Genomic DNA, 21,937 nt, shown 5'->3' on the forward strand with positions numbered 1-21,937 from the left:
AGGCAGAGGAACTAGGGACCAAATTGCCAATATCCGCTGGATAATGGAAAAAGCCAGGGAGTTTCAGAAAAACATCGATTTCTGTTTTGACTATTCTAAAGCCTTTGACTGTGTGGACCATAACAAATTGTGGCAAGTTCTTAGCGGTATGGGGATACCAAGTCATCTTGTCTGCCTCCTGAAGAATCTGTATAACGACCAAGTAGCAACAGTAAGAACAGACCACGGAACAACGGACTGGTTTAAGATTGGGAAAGGAGTACGGCAGGGCTGTATACTCTCACCCTACCTATTCAACTTGTACGCAGAACACATCATGCAACATGCTGGGCTTGAGGAATCCAAGGCTGGAGTTAAAATCACTGGAAGAAACATTAACAATCTCAGATATGCAGATGATACCACTTTGATGGCTGAAAGCAAAGAGGAACTGAGGAGCCTTATGATGAAGGTGAAAGAAGAAAGTGCAAAAGCTGGCTTGCAGCTAAACCTCAAAAAAACCAAGATTATGGCAACCAGCTTGATTGATAACTGGCAAATAGAGGGAGAAAATGTAGAAGCAGTGAAAGATTTTGTATTTCTAGGTGAGAAGATTACTGCAGATGCTGACTGCAGTCAGGAAATCAGAAGATGCTTAATCCTTGGGAGAAGAGCAATGACAAATCTCGATAAAATAGTTAAGAGCAGAGACATCACACTGACAACAAAGGTCCGCATAGTTAAAGCAATGATGTTCCCCATAGTAACATATGGCTGCAAGAGCTGGACCATAAGGAAGGCTGAGAGAAGGAAGATAGATGCTTTTGAACTGTGGTGTTGGAGGAAAATTCTGAGAGTGCCTTGGGCTGTGAAAAGATCAAACCAGTCCATCCTCCAGGAAATAAAGCCAGACTGCTCACTTGAGGGAATGATATTAAAGGCAAAACTGAAATACTTTGGCCACATAATGAGAAGACAGGACACCCTGGAGAAGATGCTGATGCTAGGGAGAGTGGAGGGCAAAAGGAAGAGGGGCCGACCAAGGGCAAGGTGGATGGAAGATATTCTAGAGGTGACGGACTTGTCCCTGGGGGAGCTGGGGGTGTTGACGACCGGCAGAAAGCTCTGGCGTGGGCTGGTCCATGAAGTCACGAAGAATCGGAAGCGACTAAACGAATAAACAACAACAATGTATATTTATATTGTATTATTTGATATTGTACTGTTTTTAGTTACTGTTATTTTATTATCTGTAAGCTGCCCAGAGTTGTTGTGTACGAGATGGGCAGCAGAGAAATTTGATAAATAAATCTCCAAGAGTCACCTGGAAAAACATTTGTCAATGGAGATTCACTGTGAATGCCTTCTACAAATCTCTCCCTCTTCCCTGCACTGTTAGGATTTCCCAGACCTCACTGCTGAATTTTTTTGGCAGCTGGGGAGACCGTCGTGGGGTACAGAAGACAAAAGGCACCTCCAGCTACATCCAACCTATTGTTTTAAAAAATCAAGCAAACCCAAGTCTTCAATAATATTGATATAACTATTCCTACATCTCTAAAACACACGCCCAGCCCTGTGAATTTCCATATTACAGCCTCCATCTTCCTCAGAAGAAATAGCCGTTCCTCCATGGGTATTCCAATAAAAAGCATTCTGGTTAGTGCAAATCCAAGAGCAGGCCCTCTGATTTCCCCACATCAGGCATTTACATCTCTTCTTGCCGCATGAAAAGATACAAAATTGCTATTGACTATCCACATAAAAAAGAATAACCAGGCAATAGAAATACATTTTTTGGTTTGTCCTGATTTGCAAATTCAGACTTCAGTATTTCAGTTTAAAAGTCTTGCTCCCTCCCCATTGATATTCACTGTTTCCATGGCTGTCTTGTTGCTAAGGGTGGACCCAATAAATACATTATAGTTTCATCTTTATGTGGAAGTTGTTCTCGAAGAAGCAGGACACCAGAGCAATTACATCAAAGCAGCAAAAGGCATAGCAAGAATTTTCAAATCTGGCAGCATGAGTTGCCATCATGACCACGCAGTGTAACTGGGGTGTGTCTGTGTGTGTTATACCAAGGTTAATATTTCAGGATCACTGACAATGAACACGCATTGTCCTTATTGCCAGAGAGGCAGGAACATACAAAACAAGATGCACAAGTGAATTAAGTTTCTCCATTCCATTTCTTGTCATTAGTCCACAACTGAAAAAAGTTCACCCAGTAGATTCCCAACTTCCATAGCTCTTCCATGTGCAAGATGCTGGGGCAAATTAGGCTTTGATTGACTGCTGCAGAACACAATACAAAAGTGTCCGCACGAAGGCCAGGTAGTTCAGACAAAGTCTTATGTCCAAAGAATTTAGAGGTGAAGGAGAAAGATCTATATTCTGCAGAGAATTTAACTGGTCTGTACTTCTCAGCCTGATTTGTGGATTTGCCAAACAACTTCACATGGGTACAGAAATGCTCCTAGAAAAGAACTAAAATGCTATCTTTCATACAAATGTTTTATATATATAAAAAGATGGCTGCCATGATATAAGTGGCATGGGGCATCTCCCCTTCCTCCATACAGTGCCCTTTTGAGGAACATTATCACATTATATATTTTCCCTCCCAAGAGTGTTGTATACCCGATTTCAGCCCACGAAGCATTTGCTGTGCTTTCTAGAACCTTCAAGTTGCTAGCAAAAAGTATTTTTCAAAGATTAGTACATTTGAATAGCAACATGGGCATTCCAGGAGAGGAGAAGGGGAAAGTGATGTCACAAATGTCAGGATGTCACACAATGGACAGAAATTACGTAATTTGCATCGTTTTATGATGATACCTATCAATGGCAGTATATGACTATCTAATAAAGTTATGGCATGTACCTCTTCAATTTTACAATTTAAAATAATTATAGGGAGGGGGGTTAAATCTGCATGTGCTCACTTGAACTCTGTCCATAGATAATAGTTGCATGTGAAGTCAGCACAGACTGAATTGAATTAATCCAGTCCTATTAGGATATGCGATCACTACCATATCAGGTAACCTTTTGGGCTTTCCAGGCCATTGGGAATCACCTCCATACTTTTTCAGAAGCTTTTCTAGCATTCCCCAAAAACCTTTATCCTTTTTTTTTCTCAGTTGATTATTGGCAGTAGTATATTCATTAATAGCTTAAGAAAGCAAATGATCTAGTATATTCGAACCAGATATTTATATGATGCATTTCTGCCAAGGTACTCAGTACAGTTTGGAATTTTAAATAGTACCACAGGTTCAGGAATGATAAATCTAACAATGACTACCAGTCATGACATCTATTTGGGACTTCCAATTCAAAGGCAATTTTCCACTGAATGCCATTTGGGGATTGTTGGCATCATCATGCCCTGGATTAATGTACTCCAGTAGAATTTGGTTGAACTCTGAGGAAAAATGTTACCCAATTAGATGAATTTTTGGTCTTATCAAGCAGGATCAGAAAAGCTAATGAAATGAAGAAATCATACTTGAGCTTCCTCCTAATAAAAAAATATATGAAAAACAGCCAAATTTAAACCTGTCACCCTTTTTTACGTTATGTTTGTAGTCTGCAGTTTCTGCCTAACAACTTGTTCTGGAATCCTTCTGTCTTATTCCTCATTCACTGCTTTTTACTACAAGAAGAGCAAGCCAATCTTCCCCTGGAGAAAGACACAGTCTGAACCAATGCAGGCTTTCACAAAAACATCAAACTTGAGTTTACTTTTCAAAATACTTATGAATCACACACAGCCTTTATCTACCAATTAAAATGAGCAGAGTTTAAATTAATTTAGATGCAATCAAAGGCAAGCAGTTAGATCACAGACAACCATTTAGGTGGACTCTGTTTTATTTTTAATAAGCTAGCCTGCCTTTAGGCTATGAGGATATGGATTCCATGAAGTATATTTGAGCTTGCTTGGTATGAAAATGAGATGTGCTTGGAGGGTTAATCTGGTGAGTCGTGACTATTTGTAACTGTCAACTTCTCTCTGAGGATAAATAATTAAAGCTTCAGGAAGAACACGCACGCAGGAAGCAGTGGAGAATGCATGTACGTAGGTGTGGAAAGCATTCATTTTCATCCAATCACCGAATAAAGAGCAAAAACATATATATATATCCATCACTCTATTCCCTTTTGGATAAGCAACACTAAGGCAAAGCACAGAAAGGGTGTAAAAAATCATAAGCCAAAGAAATACAAGATAAGAAAAAGAAAGGAAATCTAGCTATATCTAGCTTATTCAGCTATATAGCTAAATAAAGAGCACATTATTCATGCAAGTAGGCTCATTCACTGCTACATGACCTGAACCACAATGGGAAATTGCAGGATCCAATGCTGACCTGAGCTGCATACAAAGGAAAGGATTCTATGTGTAAACAGCATGGTGCTTCAAACATAACAAAACAGGGTATTCTGGATGTGTTCTGAGCCAAGAGCTGATATTATGCTCAGGCAAACTCTTGAAAAAACAGAGTGATGGTTAAGGAGTTCCTCTTCCTTGCAAAGGAATCTTATTTCCTCTCTTCAACTGTACCGTTGCCTTATATTATTTATTCATTTAATTGTAAATGTGTATTCCTCTTTTTTAAAATAATTTTAAAGGATTTTTAAAAAATAATTTTAAAGGATTTTTTAAAAATAATTTTAAAGGATTTTTTAAAAATAATTTTAAAGGATTTTTTAAAAATAATTTTAAAGGATTTTTTAAAAATAATTTTAAAGGATTTTTTAAAAATAATTTTAAAGGATTTAAAAAAAATAGTTTTAAAGGATTTTTAAAAATAATCCTTCCAAAGTAAAATGACAACAGTCTGGGAGAAAGCAGTAATAAATAACTATGGTGCTTTATGATAGACTAGAATCAACTGAATTGCTTTCAAGTGTGATTGCTTTTAATTTGAACCTTTTTACTCTAATAACTTTACAATAAACTGTTCCTTTGTAACTGCTGGACCAACTCTATTCCTTGAAGCAGCCTCCACCTCATCATGGACATCCATTGTGGTGTCAAATCTGCAATACGATGGGTATGTATTGTGATAAAATCCCTGCCCCTTTTGTACATGTGAGTGATGTCAGTAATAATGCCGCACCTACTACCTTGCAGATTTTGGCAACCTCCCCCCAGACATTGATTGATCGATTACCTCCCATCAAGTCATCATCAACCCTTAGTGCCCACATAGATTTTTCTCCATGATGATCTGTCCCTCACCTGATCCTTTAGCTCTTCCAATGGTGCCCCCATCACCACTGTAACTAGGTCTATCCACCTTGCTGCTGGTCATCCTTTTCTTCTCTTTCCCAAATATTAACTTTCCACACTATGCATTTTAAAAATTGTGAAGGCCTGTTGAACTGGAATTTAAGTAATGTTAACAATTAAGCATTGAAAAACACACCATTAAATAATACCCTCTTGACTTTTTAAAATGATTCAAGAGAAAACTAAAGAGGATGATATTCACCTACATAATTCACACAAAAATTATCAAAATATAGCAAACATTGAATTAAAAAGGTTAATGCATGAGAACGATAGTGAAACTGGAAAAATGCTGTAAATGTTAGTGATGAAGAAAAAAAATGGATCATACATCAATAGCAAAAAACTAGAACAAGTGGATGAATTTGTGTGTCTTACTAAAGATGAGAAAATGGATAAAGAAATTTTAAGATGTGCAAATATTGGTAGAAACATTAATAGGCACCATGTTATATTTTGAAAGAATGTTTGTCAAAAGAAGTGAAAATGGTTGTGTGTAAGAGTGTGCTTTTGCCCACTGTACTATATTGAAGGAGGAGTTGGGTATGTCTGGAGAACATTAAGTAAGATGAATGCAGAGGGAATGGGCAACTCAAGAAGTGCCTGTGGCAAAACAAGAAGAGATCAGGTTGAGAATGAATAGGTGCTCAGTGAACATGGATTGAATACAAAAATAAGCATTCAGTGCAAAAGAAGTATATTGAGGTGGTTTCTCATGGAGAATGAATGAGGAATAAACTGCAAAACAAATATATGAAGGAAGAATAAAAAGGCTGAGAGGAAGGGAAAGACTGAGAAAATGGTAGCCAGATAGAATTTATAGGATCTATAGAAACAGACAGGTGAGAAGTTTGAAGAACAAAAGGCACTTTATGTATACATGTGCTTTAGGGGATTTCTAGACTGCTCTACTTCCATTAGACTTTGGGAGGCAAACAATAAAGCAACAATATAATTAAAGCTGATTCAATAAAATTTCTATTGAAGGAAACAAAAATGGAAACATCATGGCACCCCCATTCAGCTTGGGTCAAAGTATGATAAAATCAAACCAAGATGTGAACCAATGTATGAAGCTATGTATGGATGTGGTGGAAGCAAGGATGATTTGCAAAACAGAAAGCTATGAAGAGGTAAAATTAAGGTATTAGACATGAACTGGGTAAACCCAGTTATGGAGCTCATTAGATGATGTTGTGACATTATTCTCTCTTAGCTCAACAGTGGTGCTGCTATGAAGATAAACCTAGGAAAAATTCCCATATATGGTGCCTTGGACGCTCTCTCTCTCTCTCTCTCTCTCTCTCTCTCTCTCTCTCTCGCTCTCTCTCTCTCTCTCTCTCTCTCTCTCTCTCTCTCTCTCGTATTTATTTAATGTCTAGTGACTCTGGACAGTTAGAGTGGAATCTGAAATATTGGATATCATGGGACAGTTTAACCATTAAAAAAAGATACCCATAAAAATGGTGGGGAAAAATAAAACACAGAGGAAGATACACCTTCAGGAGAACAGACTGGAGAACATGCCAAGTGCTGTATGAGTGAGTGGGCTTACAATATCAGGAGACACTGAGTTTAGCTTCTGGTATAACTGGATACTTCCTGGTGCCAAAGATGCTTATTGTTTCTTTACTTTTGGGGCAATTTCTCTTGCTTAACAGTGGATTTGGCCTTAGCAGTATCAAAAAGAGGTGAGATTTTACATAGCCATGTATATATGCAGCCCTAACAGTTTGTCCTCAGCCACAATGTCTATGTTAGATATACAGGAATATTTCGTTACCTATTTTTATGATACTTGTATGATAGTTCTTTACCCTAGCTTGCCTTTCCATTTTCATCTCCCTTCTTTACCATCATGAATCCCTGCAAAATCCCAGCAGATTTACAAACACACTGATGCTTTGTAAGAATTTACCTTTGAGTACTATTTCTAAGCCACAAAACAGAGGCCAGGATCTTAAATAACTGCAAAGCAGGAAATACAGCAAATATAAGGACTGCATTATATGTAAGATAGTAAGCTGTATCTATCAACTTGCTCTTTACAATATCCTTATTTAGAAACAGGAGCACTTCATGGGTCGGTATATTTTCATTTTCTGCAGTGAAAATTTTGGTTCATATCTAGGTATCTCTTTTCTGCCAGGACTTGAGATGACAGGTGGTACTTCTTCTGGACTGAACCACCTGACAGTCCCAATATGCTTTATTGCTTCTTTTGTTCTTGCTCTATGTATATTTGTGACAGTGATTTCAGATGAGGAAAGCACAAGACCCTTCCTGATTTATCCTGTATGGTATGCTGCAATCCTGAATAATTATGGCCTGCCCCTTTAACACTCTATCTTATCCAAGGTGAGGCTGACATCATATGAGTGGGCTGGAATGTTGCCATGGCAATGCAAACCTGTGGGTGGGAGATGTCAGCCAACAATGTAGGTGTCCCCCTTCCTTCCCCCTTCAGATACATTATAAGAATTGTTCAAATACGATTTTATTAGAGGAGATACTGGTGGAGATAACTCCAACTCTAGCTGTCTACTGTTAGTGTGACACTATGCCTTTTGCTCTGAAACAGCGAAGGGTGAGATGTACTGCCTTCGTAGACACCTGATTTGCTTCCTTGGTTTATCAGCCTTCAGGAGAGCTGCAGCAATCCAAATTTGCCCCTGACGAGTGCATTGCCTTTTGTGATATTTTTGATATTGCCATTGGCAGCCATCCCCCATTTAATGCCAGTAAAAAGAAGAAAATGCACCACTCTGGATTTGATGATCCCATTTGACTGCCTCAGGTGGTCTCGCAGTACCACCAACTTGGCATGTTCATCCAAACACTGCAATCCATAGAGATCACAGGCATGAGTCATCGGGAGCACGCTGCTTTAGCTCTGCAGCTTACGTATTGCCTTCATAGCAATAGCTGAAGCAGCCTGGGCTATTCTGCCCAGCAGCAGTGATTATCCAGTGTTATCCAGTGGTGGAGCCAGCAGAAAAGTATGCCACCTTCAAAGAGCTCCCGCTGTGCTTCCATCCCCATTGTGTCTCAGCAGAACAAGGGCTCTGTTTGCAGAAGAGCTGGGGAGAGAGACAGGGTGAGGAATGCCTCCTTTGTGGCCTGTACCGGAGTGATCACTCCATGGGATCAGAGGAGTGGCAGCAACAGAGCCCTTACTCCTGCTGCTACTAAAATGTGGCAGAAGTGGGGGGAGGGAAGCAAGGAAGTCAGGGTTTTTTGGTGCCAGTTCTCCCAACACCCAAAAGACCTGTTTCCCCTATGCAGTGGTAGATGAAGTCTTTCCTTACCCATAGGGGAAGAGACATAGGGCTCTGCAGCCCACAGCCGTGTAGTAAAGCAATCTGCAACTTCATTCTGTGACTGTCAGCTGCAAAGCCAGTACCCGCCACCCTAGTTACACTAGGGCCACTTTACTGCAGGACTGCCAGTTGCAGAACGGCTTCCAAGGATGTGGGGACAGAAGCTGGGGAGAATTGTTCCATCACAGCCACTTTGCTCCACTGAGTGATCACTGACATCAGAACACTCTCTTGTCCCTGGTCTCCCTTTCATAAGAGGAACTGGGTCTTCCTGGTCTGGCAGAACTGGCCTCCCAAAGAACTATACCCCCTTCCTCTCTCCCCACTGATACTGGCAAAAGTAGGATAGAGACACAGTGGGCACAGTGGGACTGTGCTGCTGTCAATCAGTAGCCAAAAACTAGAGGGGAGGATGTTGGCAAAAGCCTCAGGTTGCCAATAGGAGTTGGGCAGGTCCCTGCTCTAACCCTGTCTTGCTATAATGAACTTCAGTTTAGATGAACCAAGTGGCACAGCTTATGCTGGAAGAAGCTGGAAAACATCATCCTAAAACTGGAACAGGAAAAGTTTTAGGCTGTCTTCTCCAAGGGTTGAGGGTGAGTTGAATATGATGTTGTCCATGTTGCCTTGAGAACCTGTTTGCTGAAGCATAGCCAACCCATAGTTAGCAGCTTGTGCAGAAGATCAATAAAAAAGAATGTGCTTTTCCTTGTCATAAACACTATAAATGAAATGAAACATTTTCTTGATTTACCTGCCTATGTACCAAGACCAGAGAGAAAAAAACATGTGGTTATTCTCATAATATGACCCACAGCTGAGAAATCCTTTCCCCAAGATATGTGCCTAAGTTAGCATTTTACAGCAACAACAACAAGTTATTAAGCTTGATTTTTGGCATTATTTAGCACTTTTGTATTCAATCCATTTTTTTTCAAGCAGCTCAAGATAGCGTGCACGGACATATCTTGCAACAGTCTAATAAAGCAAGGACATTTGAAAAGTTTTATTGCTGAGTAACGACTAGAAAAACAATCAAGCTAAAATAAACTAACCCATCTTAGGAAATAAACTTAAATTGGTTAATCCTATGCTCAATTTATATCAATTTAGATGGATTTGGATTTGGTATATGTCCTGACAGCTACTAGATCTTGCAAATATACCACTACCAGGGATCCAGAATGATATTTACAACACTGTATCACTGAGGCAAGTTCACCAGTGGAGAGGCCAAAAACTCCATCACTGGGCTAGAGTAGTTCTCATTGAAGAAAGGATTGTGGGTGGAAAAAAGAGAAGACTAGGTAGATGGAGGAAATGTGAAAAGTAGCAGTTGTTTAGGGGAGAAGGGAGGGAAGGAGTTTGGGGTGGACTGGATGGACCTGGATTTTGCAGGAAACTAGACAGTTGGTGACTTTGTAGAGAAAGTGGAGGAAAGCAAAGACCTCCAAAAAGAGGACTGGATAGTGGAGAAGGTTTTGTCAGCAATGAGGAATGGAGGTAGAACTAGATGAGCAGAGTGAGATTATCAACCAGAGATCTGAAGAGTACATTTCCTGAGAGGATGTATGGGAGAGTAAAGGCTGCTAGATCTGGGAGGTATAATTGGAGGAACTACCCAGATTTGTGCCAGGTGCTCAGCAGCAGAGTCTGGGTTGTTGGGTTGGGCTCCTGGCATTGGAGTCATGAATTGTGGGCTGCACTGTGGCTGCTACATGTCCCTCTGGGGAGGCAAGACAATCACTTCAGACCTTGGACATGTGCATGAGATCACCTGGCATGTTGCCCAGCTTGTACTGTGCTGCTCAGAAGCTTCAGTGAATATCTGGCAATCAGAGAGGGCAGTTGGCCTCACCTGTAGTGAGAGAACAGGGAAGTTGTCCCTTCTTGAGCCAGCTTTTGTAAGAGGAAGATGGGAGTGAGGTTGAGGTGATGGGATAAGGAAGTTGGTGCAAATCAAGAGGTAGAGTTTTGGTGTGAGGAAATCAGCAGCTAGAGTGACTTATGCTAAGTTTCTATTGCACCAGATTGCATGTGAGGTTTGAAGGGGGTTAGCCTTGGGGTAATGGTGATTCATTGGGATCTATTGGTTTTCCAAATATCAGGAGACATAGATATAGGCCCTGATGGGGAGAAGATAGGATAGCAAATTGTGTTCATGATAGATAGGGTTATGGTGGGAACATTGGGCTAACCATTAAAGGGAAGGAAGACCTGCAGTTGCTTCTGGTTCCCACTTCCACCCCTTGTTTCTGGGTCTTCATGGTCAGACTGCCAGTGACTTTGGTAATCTAACCATGTTGTTGGTAAATCTGCTGTTGGTAAATCCCTGGCCTTGTCTCATCCACTACTAGATGTGTTAACAAAATCGGGCTGGGCAAAAGAAGAAATTGCCCCTCTTAGAGATTTGCTGTCCTAGGTTCTCGGTGAGGCAAGGCGAGGCGAGGCTGCTGTGGGTGGGGTGTTTGCAAGGGAAGATCAGTTGTAAAAAGTGTGCATATTCTGTTCATGGAACAGCACTGCAGTCCATATTTAACACATCATGTTAATTAGCTGAGGTTTTAGCTGGGTAAAGGAGTTCATGTGTAGTATCCTAGCCTTTACATCAGAAAATCTGATATCCCAGGCATCAATAATTACCACCTTAAGCATTCATCATATTAGAAAGTTAGAGAATAAAGTAAATAAATAAAGCTAGTCAACAAATGGGTAAAACTGTGTAGTATAGCCATAAATACAGAGCTCTGGGAAATTCAAAGCATACATTAATGAATCTGAGCAGCAGTGTAACTGCAGGAAATGAAGACCAATGAAGTTTGTATGTGTGGTATTTTTTTTTAGATTAATTTATATTACACTGAAGTTGTACCTTTGAACTCTTGATGCTAATTTTATCACTCCTGTTACTAACACTAATGGGAGACTTTTAAAAAATGGACTTTTTGGTTATAAGTTTCTAAGGCAAGAAGAAATTACTTTTTAAAAAACGGAGTGAGGTCTGGCACATGCATGGTACCACATAAATAACAAAAATTATTTGTGTGTTATTGGCACATGTTAAGAATGTGAATCTAAAATTTGTTCCAACAACTATTTCTGAACTTGGTTAAGAATGAATTGTACAAAATAGTCTATTTGGATGTAATCCTAGTTTACTCTTTCAGTAAAAAATAATAGAAATGTTCTCTGCCCCCAAAATGCACATTAAAAATGCATGTAAGTTCAAATTCTCAAAAATATTTTGAAGGACTAGGAAGAAAATGCATTGAGGAGAAATAAGCAATAAAACTCTCAACACTATTATTCATAGATGGGAAATATATTTTTTTTCTATGTAAAAAATAAAAACAAGAAAAGTGAGATGTATTTGTCTACTTAAATGCTCCATTCAGTAGTCAGTCTTACCCAGGAACAGTCGAGTTTTGTAGAAAGGAGAACAAAAGTATATTCTGAGATCAGAATAAATTGAGAGTTAAATAAAAAACAAAGCTAAAAACTAAAAACCCAACCTGTAGGTTAAAAAGTGAGCACTATACTACTTCAGCTATAAACAGCATTGTATCTTTCCTGACTGCAATCCACTACACTAGTAAGTACAGTAGCAATAAAGCTATTGTGTTATTTCCTGTCTGAATATTGTGTAGACACAAACTACATTCCTTCTGTAAAGGGCTGAAATATTGGTCACAATGACATGACCATTCTGTCTTAAACACATACAGTATTTATAATCCATTCTTTCATCCAAACTTGAAATTTTAAATTGAATTATCATAGTATTGACTAGGATTATGTTATCCTGTCTTCTGGTTTCTTGAAGAACAGTTGGCCAAATTCACACAACTCACTAATCGCAAACTAAGAAACAAAACAAAAAGCCATCACTGAGCAGTTTGTGAACCTGGATCTTTGGACTTCCAGTTGACAGGAATCCTGAGTTCATAATGTTTAGGAATGTGTAAGTTATTCATATTACACATGCATTTTATTTTGGTTAAAGGGCAGATTTAGTGTTTCTCTTTTAATCCCAGTTGTGAGTAAAATATAACTTACTATATTGTTTAAGCCAGTTTTTTTTTTTAATGGTAGATTTTTAAACATAAATTCTTCTTAAAATCTTGCCAAACATCTTGTAAATCTGTTGCAATACACAGTGATTAGATGTTTACCCATTAACTTTGAAAGTATTTAAGCAAACTAATGTAAACAAATACCAGGCAAGGACAGGAGGTAAACAGCTTGACTGCACTGCATATTGGGATAAGATTGCCTTGGGCACGTACATCCCGGTACATCCCATTTCTGAGCAGCAAGAACTTTCAAGGCTGCCAGCATTTATTCAGGTCTATACCCATGTAAGGTATTTAAAGGCAGACCAAAGTTGTGTGACATACAGGCTCAATGTAAGATACAGAGTTCACCACATTAACATGCCAGCAGATTCCTGTTCCCAATCTGGTGTCTAGGAATCCATGATGTCATAAAATTTCTTGCAATAAGCAAAGGGCAATGTCAACTTTTCTCCAGCCCACCAGACTACTGTTATGTTAATGATCTCTTCTTATTCTGGTATCAGAAAAAAATGGATCTCTTCTATTCAGATAACTTTCTTGTCAAGTTTTAAGAACGTTGTGACCAAATTACTTAGGTTTCCTTACAGCCATTGGAATAGTGCAGAGTAAGAGGAATCAACTGCCCCTTTGTCAGATTTTTAGAGGCATTCCCCCAGGGAATGCATGTTGAACTTTTGTTAGGTACATCTTTAATTCCTATGGATTAGACAGTACAAAGAATCTCCTACTCCAACCACCCTAAACCAATTTTCAGCACTGACCTGACTAGAGAAGGCTGGCTACCCTATTTCATTCAGAGTCTAGGATATCCAGAGTTCATCACAATTCTTACTTTGACATGAAGTATTTAACTAGACTTCCATTATTATTTTAAATTGAATGGATCCCTATATTGGACATCATTTTGCAGTATATTTAAAGGAATATATTAAATATAAAGAAATTTTTCTTGATATTTAAAGAAATGGGGCATAATTACACTATCTGAAAAAAACTTGTCATGTTTAATACTGTCATGAGCACTGATGGTGAGCAGGAGGGGGGCCCTATCCAGGGGGGAAAACGCATGCGTAGTAGTGAGGAGTTGAGCAGCCATTCAAAGAGACACAGATCAGACCCGCCTTGACTTTTGGGGTTTATCTGTCTGGGTTTTCCCACGCTTCTTCAGTTCGTTAGGATTTTCTGTCTAATGTAGCAGTAATAAACACTAGAGACCTATTCCTCGTCTCAGCGTGATTCCTGACTGTTAGGACAAATACTGTAATAATCCATTCTGCATTATGTGTAGGAATTCTTCAAATCTCAGACCACTGGTCATATTAAGATATTCGGATTTGAAGATTAATAGAATTGAAGATATAAAGTTAGATTTAGGATTCAGCAGAAGATAAAGACTATGGGCAACTCCACACAGTATTTCTGTGCTCTCTAATAAGCATCATAACCATAATTCCCAGCTGTCATCTCCATTAGATAGCTAAGCCAATTTCCTTCTAACTACTCAAATGGGATTTAAGAACTACTATGAATAAAATTTATGACCAGAAATGCTGGAGCTTGGGAGCAGGCTATTTTTCTATTGATGGGAACTCTTGCCTCCAAGCTCTCTCTTTGAATAACTTCACACTTGTGAGTTTGCAGCTGGGGGAGGTCGCTCTTAAATTGAGCAGAGGAAAAGTACCTTATAGCAAATGCTGAGGTCTTTTAAAAAGTGAAAAAAAGGTGAAAGGTCCCCTCTGCAAGCACTGAGTCATGTCTGACCCTTTGGGGGGACACCGCTTTCATGATGTTTTCTTGGCAGACTATAGCGGGGTGGTTTGCCATTGCCTTCCCCAGCAAGCTGGGTACTCATTTTACCGACCTCGGAAGGATGGAAGGCTGAGTCAACCTGAGCTGGCTACCTGAGAATCCAGCTTCCACTTCTTGGGGAGAGTTTTGGTTGCAATACTGCCACCTACCACTCTGTGCCACAAGTACCAAATGCCATAATTAAATTTGTTAATTCTTGGACATAGTTATGAAGGCAATGGTCTGATTAGATTTTTTTTTCTTCTCCTCTACTGGTCACCAGGATCAGCTCATGGATTCTTCTGTGTTTCAAAGTCAGCTCTGGTGAGGATAAAAACAGCTTCAAACTGTTTCTGAGTGTATAGGAGGAAAAACAGTAATGGTATGGAAGTGCTACAAGGCTATAAACATATATTTACTTACCAAGGAATATGCTGTGCTGAATTCACTGGTACTTCCTTCCAAGTTCTGTTGTTTAGGGATTGTGCTAAAGATTTCGTGAAAAAGCTTTAAAGCTATGCAGATAAACAACTGCAAGAATACAACTAAAAGAGAAGTATGTGTACTACACAAATGTTATAATATAAATAGCTGTAGGGGAGTGCAAAACATGGAGTTTTCCTTCCATATTTCCATATTTCATTTTTGTTTTTCAGTGAATATCTACATAGGCTATCATGCAGCTATAAGGAGCAGAAAGGAAGAAAGAATCATTGTTTGTGAGCAGAACCCCTTTGAACAGCTAAGAGAAAGTTCATGTCTGAATAGAGGGGTAAAGACCTAAGACAGGAAGATATGGACCTAGAAAGCTTTGAAGACAAGTGGAATGCAGGAAGAAAAGGAAACAGAGAAAAGCCACTTTTTCAAATATTGTTACGTGGAGAAGCAACATGCTTAGAAAAATTACATGGAAAGATTAAAAAAATAAGTTTGGCCTTACTGAGTTTGGGACAATATTTCATTTTAGATATACTGAAAACAGCTATCAGTCAAAAATACAGACGTGGGTGGAAATTTCTGAGGTTACAGACATAAACTGCATGTTCAGGGGGGTTGAAGTCATCTAGGGCCACTGCAGGTAACAGACACTTTTCAGAGACCCTATTGGAAAGGGAGAAAGCAGCAAAAGGGTAGAAAGAGTGAACTAGAAAATGAAAGGATTCAAGCAGGGTTCAGTGGTCAACTATATCAAAAGCAGCAAGACAGCAAAGATAAACATAAAGGGATTTCTGACAGAAATGGGATCAGGTATTACAGTGAACTGGAGAACAGTCTGTTGTTGTTTATTCGTTTAGTCGCTTCCGACTCTTCGTGACTTCATGGACCAGCCCACGCCAGAGCTTCCTGTCGGTCGTCAACACCCCCAGCTCCCCCAGGGACGAGTCCGTCACCTCTAGAATATCATCCATCCATCTTGCCCTTGGTCGGCCCCTCTTCCTTTTGCCTTCCACTCTCCCTAGCATCAGCATCTTCTCCAGGGTGTCCTGTCTTCTCATTATGTGGCCAAAGTATTTCAGTTTTGCCTTTAATATCATTCCCTCAAGTGAGCAGTCTGGCTTTATTTCCTGGAGGATGGACTGGTTGGATCTTCTTGCAGTCCAAGGCACTCTCAGAATTTTCCTCCAACACCACAGTTCAAAAGCATCGACCTTCCTTCGCTCAGCCTTCCTTATGGTCCAGCTCTCGCAGCCATATGTTACTACGGGGAACACCATTGCTTTAACTATGCGGACCTTTGGAGAACAGTCTAGCAGACTAAAAAGCTGAGAGTGGGCAGCAAAAGAAAACTACATGTCAAAGGTTATCAAATTCAGATTAGATAAGTTTAAAAGTTGTGTACATGCAACATCCAGCAAGCAGATAATGGTCTCATACTTTTTTAAAAAAATTACATTATTTTAACAACACACAAGTGTGAACTTTGTAACATTAAAAAGCCTGATAGCATTCAAAAGTATTCAGCTGAACTGATAATAAACCAGAAATTAGAAACAAAAAAAAGAGCTAGGATTTATTTATTTATTGAATAACTTCAGTCTCCTAAAGCAGCTGCACTGATCTGTGTAGGAAGCCTGCTTTGTTGCCTGGTGAGATAGATAACTAGTCACTAGTACAAAAAGCAGTGGGAAATTACTCTTATCATTTTAGAAAAACAGCGAGAGTGAAACTTGTACACAATTTTGTCAGCAGACTACCTCCCCAAACCAGCGCCCTCAAAGTATTTGGCTGCAACACCCATCATTCACAAATGCTGGGAATTAGAAGAATTGTAGTCCGTCAGAGCTCACTAAATTGAGGAAGGCTGATTGAGCCACCTTTTCCCAGCGACTAAAGGTCCGTCTGCGGGAGGAAGATTTAAATAAACTCTCATCAGTGCGGAGTTGAAGGCATTCTGGTCGCAGAGGCTTTGGAACCGATACGGGGGTGAGAACTGGGCTCCAGCAGCCACCCCCAACTTCCAAAAGACTCCGATCATTTGCCTCTTTCAGTGCATTCAATAACGGGAGACAAAAAATGGGGAGGAAAAAAAGAACTCCTGAAAATCCTACATGCAAATCTGTCTCTCACTGGGTTTAGGAAGCGGCTGAAATTACTCACCGAAGTATTACTGGTTCGAGAATGTGGCTGCTGTTTTGTTTTTTTTAAATACCCCATTTAGATTGTAGTTCTGAACTCAGGAATTCGTTTTACTAAATTCTGAATTACACACGCCGAAGAATCAAACTACGCGGGCAGAATATTGTCCTGAAAAAATATGCAAAAGAATGGTAGCAATGTGCAAAAAGCAGCCATTATGATAACAGCGGTAAAAAAATAGAAAATTGTAACAATTCTTTGCCACCACCCCGCAGGAGATATTCGACCCTTCGAAAATCCCCTCCTCGAGAGAGGGAGACAGGAGAAACTCGCCCGCTCCCAGTAGGCGACGTCTGGACTTTGCAAGTAAGTGTATTTCACCGCCCCACTCCGCGCCTTGGCGTCTGCGCTCTCTGATTGGTGGAAACGGAGAAAAACCTAAAAGAGAATAAAATAGCAACAGGCCGCGGTCACGTGACAGCGCGCGCTCCGATTAGTCCAGGGCTCCCTTCCAATCAGCGCTGAGATGTTGGATTCAAATTGGGTCGGGCGCTGAGCTGCCTCCACGGCAGTCGGTTAGCGGCGAGCTCTGCGGACGGACGGCGATTTCGCTGGGAACAGAACTGCTGCGGTCGCCGCCATCGTCATTCCTTTCATAATGGCTCATAAGCAGATTTATTATTCGGATAAATACTTCGACGAGAACTACGAATACCGGTACGAGAACGGGGAGACTTGTTGCTTCGTTTGGGTGGGGGAGGGAAATAGCTGAAGTCGGGCTTCGATCTCTTCATTTGTCTTTGCCTCGATAGATACAAGCGAAATGGCAAGCGGTTGGTCGCCCCAGCAGCTTGTAACAAAAGGGGAGCAGGAGGGCTTCAGAGGTTATTCAGGAGGTACTGGGGAAAGGCGGCATCAATGCCTGAGAGCTCTTATCTCTCTCTGCTCCGGTGCTAGTTTTATAGGAGCCACCAGCAAAAGAGCTGAGACACTGCTAAAATAACCGCCTATTACTGCGTTACGTTTTCATAGTGCCTTTTCTCTCCTTCCACCTGAACTGTCGCCGGTGGGAAGATAAAAATAAAGAATGGCTCATCAAGGGGTAACCCTCAGGGAACTTCATGGCTGAGTGGGCGTTGGCTGCACTAAAGGGGCTTTCTCGTGCATCTTCTAGATTTGGAGAAGTAGCTCTATTGTGCATGGTGTGAATGTTGAGAACTACTCTGTGGAACTGGAAATTTAACATAATATTAAATTGGACATTACTTTGAAAGCATCTGAATGCTGCCATTATTGATTAAGTGAAATATTGGCACAATTTTCTAAATAATTTCAATCAGTTCCTAAAGGCAGTGAGTTTTTATAGAAAACTTCCTTATATTACCCATGTTGAGCCAAACCTAAGCATTTTCTGTGAGTTAAATGTGATGTATACATTTTAATCCTGATAGGCATGTGATGCTACCAAGAGAGCTCTCAAAGCAAGTACCTAAAACACATCTAATGACTGAAGAAGAATGGAGAAGGCTTGGTGTTCAGCAAAGTCTTGGCTGGGTCCACTATATGATTCATGAACCAGGTAAAAGGAATTATTAATAAATGCAGATGTTACATTTTTAGAAAATATTTTTGCTATAGACTTAATGTTGCGCTGATGTGAACTGAGGGGTGTATTTGTAAACTACTGAATTGTGTATATGTGTGTGTGTGTGTGTGTATAAATAAATAAATAAAATACTGGATGGAGAGCAATTCATCTGTGGTCAATTTCTCTCCCCTCTCCTGTCATATCAGAATTGAAGGGGAAAATCTAAATGTATATGTTCCTAGGTTGAAAGCAATATTGCCACTGATTTTTCCTTACCTCTCTGTCAAAACATTCCTGTTGAGCTGAATTTTATAGTCCCCACTTTGGAGAAGTAAACTTTGGTTGTAACATCATGTTATAACTGGTACAGAATATTTAGAATAGATTTTGTTTCATTACGCTATCTCTTCTTCTCCCTTAGTCCATACCTTTAATTTTAATAAATGTTTTTATAGTGAAATATTTAGTTGACTTTGGAGTCCTTGGTGCTCTCTGAGCCTTGTTGTTTTCTTGCAGACGTTTCATTGCCAGACTAGGCAACATCTTCAGTGCGAAGAGGGAGAGCAAGGCCCACTCCTTCACACTGAAGATGTTGCCTAGTCTGGCAATGAAACGTCTGCAAGAAAACAACAAGGCTCAGAGAGCACCAAGGACTCCACAGTTCAACTCTGAGATACAAATATTCGCTTCGATTATTGACTTTGTGCTGTGACTTCACAATTTATTTTGAACATGCTGGAATGGTGGCTCATGTTACATAATCGAAGGATTATCCCTCCCAATTTAATTACAATGGCAGTGGTAATAAAGGAATGGGTTTAATCTGCACGGTTGGCAAGCATAAGCTTTAACAGTCATAAATTTCTATTTTTCTCTTTACAGAACCACATATCCTTCTTTTTAGAAGACCACTTCCAAAAGGCCAACAAAAATAACTTCTCTAAATTTCTGGAACTTTATGTATAAATGTATATATGTTGGTAGTATTCAGTGAATACTTGAGAAAAATGTACAAATAAGTCATTACCTGTGCATGAGCTGTATTATTCACAGCAACAGAGCTCAGTAAAATGCAAACTAAGTTGGCTGCTATGATCTTGAACTCTCATAGTTAACAAGTGCCTATTTGCTCTTGTCAATTTTGTTCAATAAAGTTTACAACTTACATGTAATGTGTTGATTATAAAATCTTCAATGATCTTTGGTTTATATTAGTGATGTATCTTTCTATAACTGTTAGAGCAATTCATCCTGTGGCTTTTCAACTCCTAAAATAGGTCTGATGAAATAAACCTGTTTTTAAAATTAGATCTTGTTATGTGTTTCATGGATTTTCTCAATATAATTTCCATTCTATATAAGAAAAGCTGTCCATATTTATTTTTAATGGCAGCTGCCTTCTAGGGTCTTTTGTTTATTTTCCAGCCTATAGCCCTGAGATTACCTGATTGATCAGCTAGTCATAAATACCACCTATTGTGAAATTAAGAAAATTACCATCTCTCAAAATGAGAAAGTTGGGCAAAACTTGTTGACAAATCCTTACTGACTTGTAATGACTTGTTTCCAAGATGCTTATGGATCAATTGCTCTATGATCTCTAGAATTTTCCCCAGTGCTTATGTTAGAGTGACAGGTCTTACTGTTCCTGGAATTCTTTTCCCCCTTTTTGAGATTTGGGGTGTTCTGTTCCAGTAATACGACACTTTCTCAAGGATAAATGTTTGGCCAGGTACACCAACTTCCTTAAATCCTCTAGGGTGCAATTCATCTGATCCTGGAGATTTAAAAAATAGATATTCCATGACCATGTTTATCAATTTCAAACTTCAACAGGTTGGAAGACTGAGTTGAGTGTAACAAGATAACCTTTAACAGGAGTAATTGTTAAGGTATTACATTTAGGGAGGAAAAAATGTAGGAATAGCTTGAAAGCACTACATCTGAGTAGGACTTGGGGGAGGTCATTGACAATAAGCTGAACATGAGTCAGCAATGTGAGATACCCACTAGAAGAGCTAACAGTCCTGGCCTGCATTTAAAGTCGTTCCTTGAGTGAGATGCGCTGTGAATAAATATATAAAAGCATTTTTTGGGGGGGGGGATGCATGTTGTCATTCCTTTTGCTACTGGTGCAATCACATCTGGAATACCATGTGTGCTTCTGGGCTCTACATTTCCCAAAGGATATTGATAAGTTGGAATCGGGGGGACAGTGAAAATTGTACAGAGGCTTGAGGACATGCTTTATGAAAATGGGCTGAAGGAACTTGGGTTGTCAAGAGAAAAAAAAGATTGAGGGGAGGCATGATAGCTCTGTTCAGGGACAAAAAAGGAAGCCAGAGAAGGTGGTCAAATTTTTTTCTATGGCCACAGAAACTGACCAGAAATAGCTATAAGTTGCAGCTACCTAGATATTGGTTAAATATTAAAAAAAAAACTTCCTAACAGATCTCTGCAGCAGTGGAGCAGGCTACCTGTGGAGGTTGTGGATTCTCCACTGGAAATTTTTAAGCTGGTTTTCTTGCACATCATACAGGGTTGAGCTTAAATGATCCTTATGGTCCCTTCCAACTGTACAATTCCATGATTCAATCTTTCACCTTCAGAGCTTACTGGTGGAACTCACCCTTTACTAAAAGACTGAACTAAAAAAAAAGGTGTGAGTACTGCCACCTTTTCTGTGTTATTATTTTAAAGTGTTTTCCATGAGCATTTGGTATGTACTGATCCTCTTTTCTGAACTAATCTGAAGTCCTTTGTGTTGTGCCTGTATTGAGTGTATTTGTGCCCAGGTGTATTGAACCTTGACTATGGAGCCTCAGGCTCAAATCCCCATTCATCCAGAGCTCATGCAATACAATTTCTCACAGAACTGTTGAAGAGTGAATGAGGGAGACTGCATGTAAAAGCCATCCTGAGTCCCCAAGTAAAAGTTGAAATATATACTTAAAATATTAGATAAGGCAATCAGCTCCCCAGAATGTCCTCTTTTTAGAAAATTCAAACTTAACTATAGATGAGATCTTACTAATACATGTATATAAGCTTGCTAAATATCAAGTGCCAAATGAAAGAGCAGCTTTCCAGGGCAATTCAGCAATATAGGGTTCTATGTGGCTTAATTCTGAAAGAAAAAGAGGCGCCTGTGGAAGTAATAAATTTTCAGAAATAGGATAATACTGTAGCGTTTTATGTAGTTTCAGAAAACCAACGTTTTTGTTAGTTCCTTTCGCAGCATTGCGTACCAAGGACTCTCACGACTGTTCGCTCTGTGGGTCCCTCTCTGAAGCTGAATGAGCCG

At 39.7% G+C, this 21,937-nt stretch overlaps 1 protein-coding gene across 1 annotated transcript; it reads left to right on the forward strand.

The window, feature by feature from the left end:
* The first annotated feature begins 17,598 nt into the window (after positions 1–17,598).
* On the forward strand, positions 17,599–19,941 carry CKS2 (CDC28 protein kinase regulatory subunit 2). Its single transcript, XM_063296719.1, has 3 exons — positions 17,599–17,762; positions 18,497–18,624; positions 19,516–19,941. Exons 1-3 carry the CDS (start codon positions 17,704–17,706, stop codon positions 19,566–19,568), a joined length of 240 nt encoding a protein of 79 aa, XP_063152789.1. The 5' UTR covers positions 17,599–17,703; the 3' UTR covers positions 19,569–19,941.
* The last annotated feature ends 1,996 nt before the right edge of the window (positions 19,942–21,937 follow it).

Source organism: Candoia aspera, chromosome 2 (assembly GCF_035149785.1).
Source record: "Candoia aspera isolate rCanAsp1 chromosome 2, rCanAsp1.hap2, whole genome shotgun sequence".
Lineage (NCBI taxonomy): Eukaryota > Metazoa > Chordata > Lepidosauria > Squamata > Boidae > Candoia > Candoia aspera.

Excerpts from the sequence above, each read along its gene's own strand:
- CKS2 (XM_063296719.1), top strand. The coding sequence starts at position 17,704 with ATGGCTCATAAGCAGATTTATTATTCGGATAAATACTTCGACGAGAAC. Across the intron at positions 17,763-18,496 it reads GACGAGAACTACGAATACCG|GCATGTGATGCTACCAAGAG; the intron begins GTACGAGAACGG and ends TAATCCTGATAG. Across the intron at positions 18,625-19,515 it reads CTATATGATTCATGAACCAG|AACCACATATCCTTCTTTTT; the intron begins GTAAAAGGAATT and ends TTCTCTTTACAG.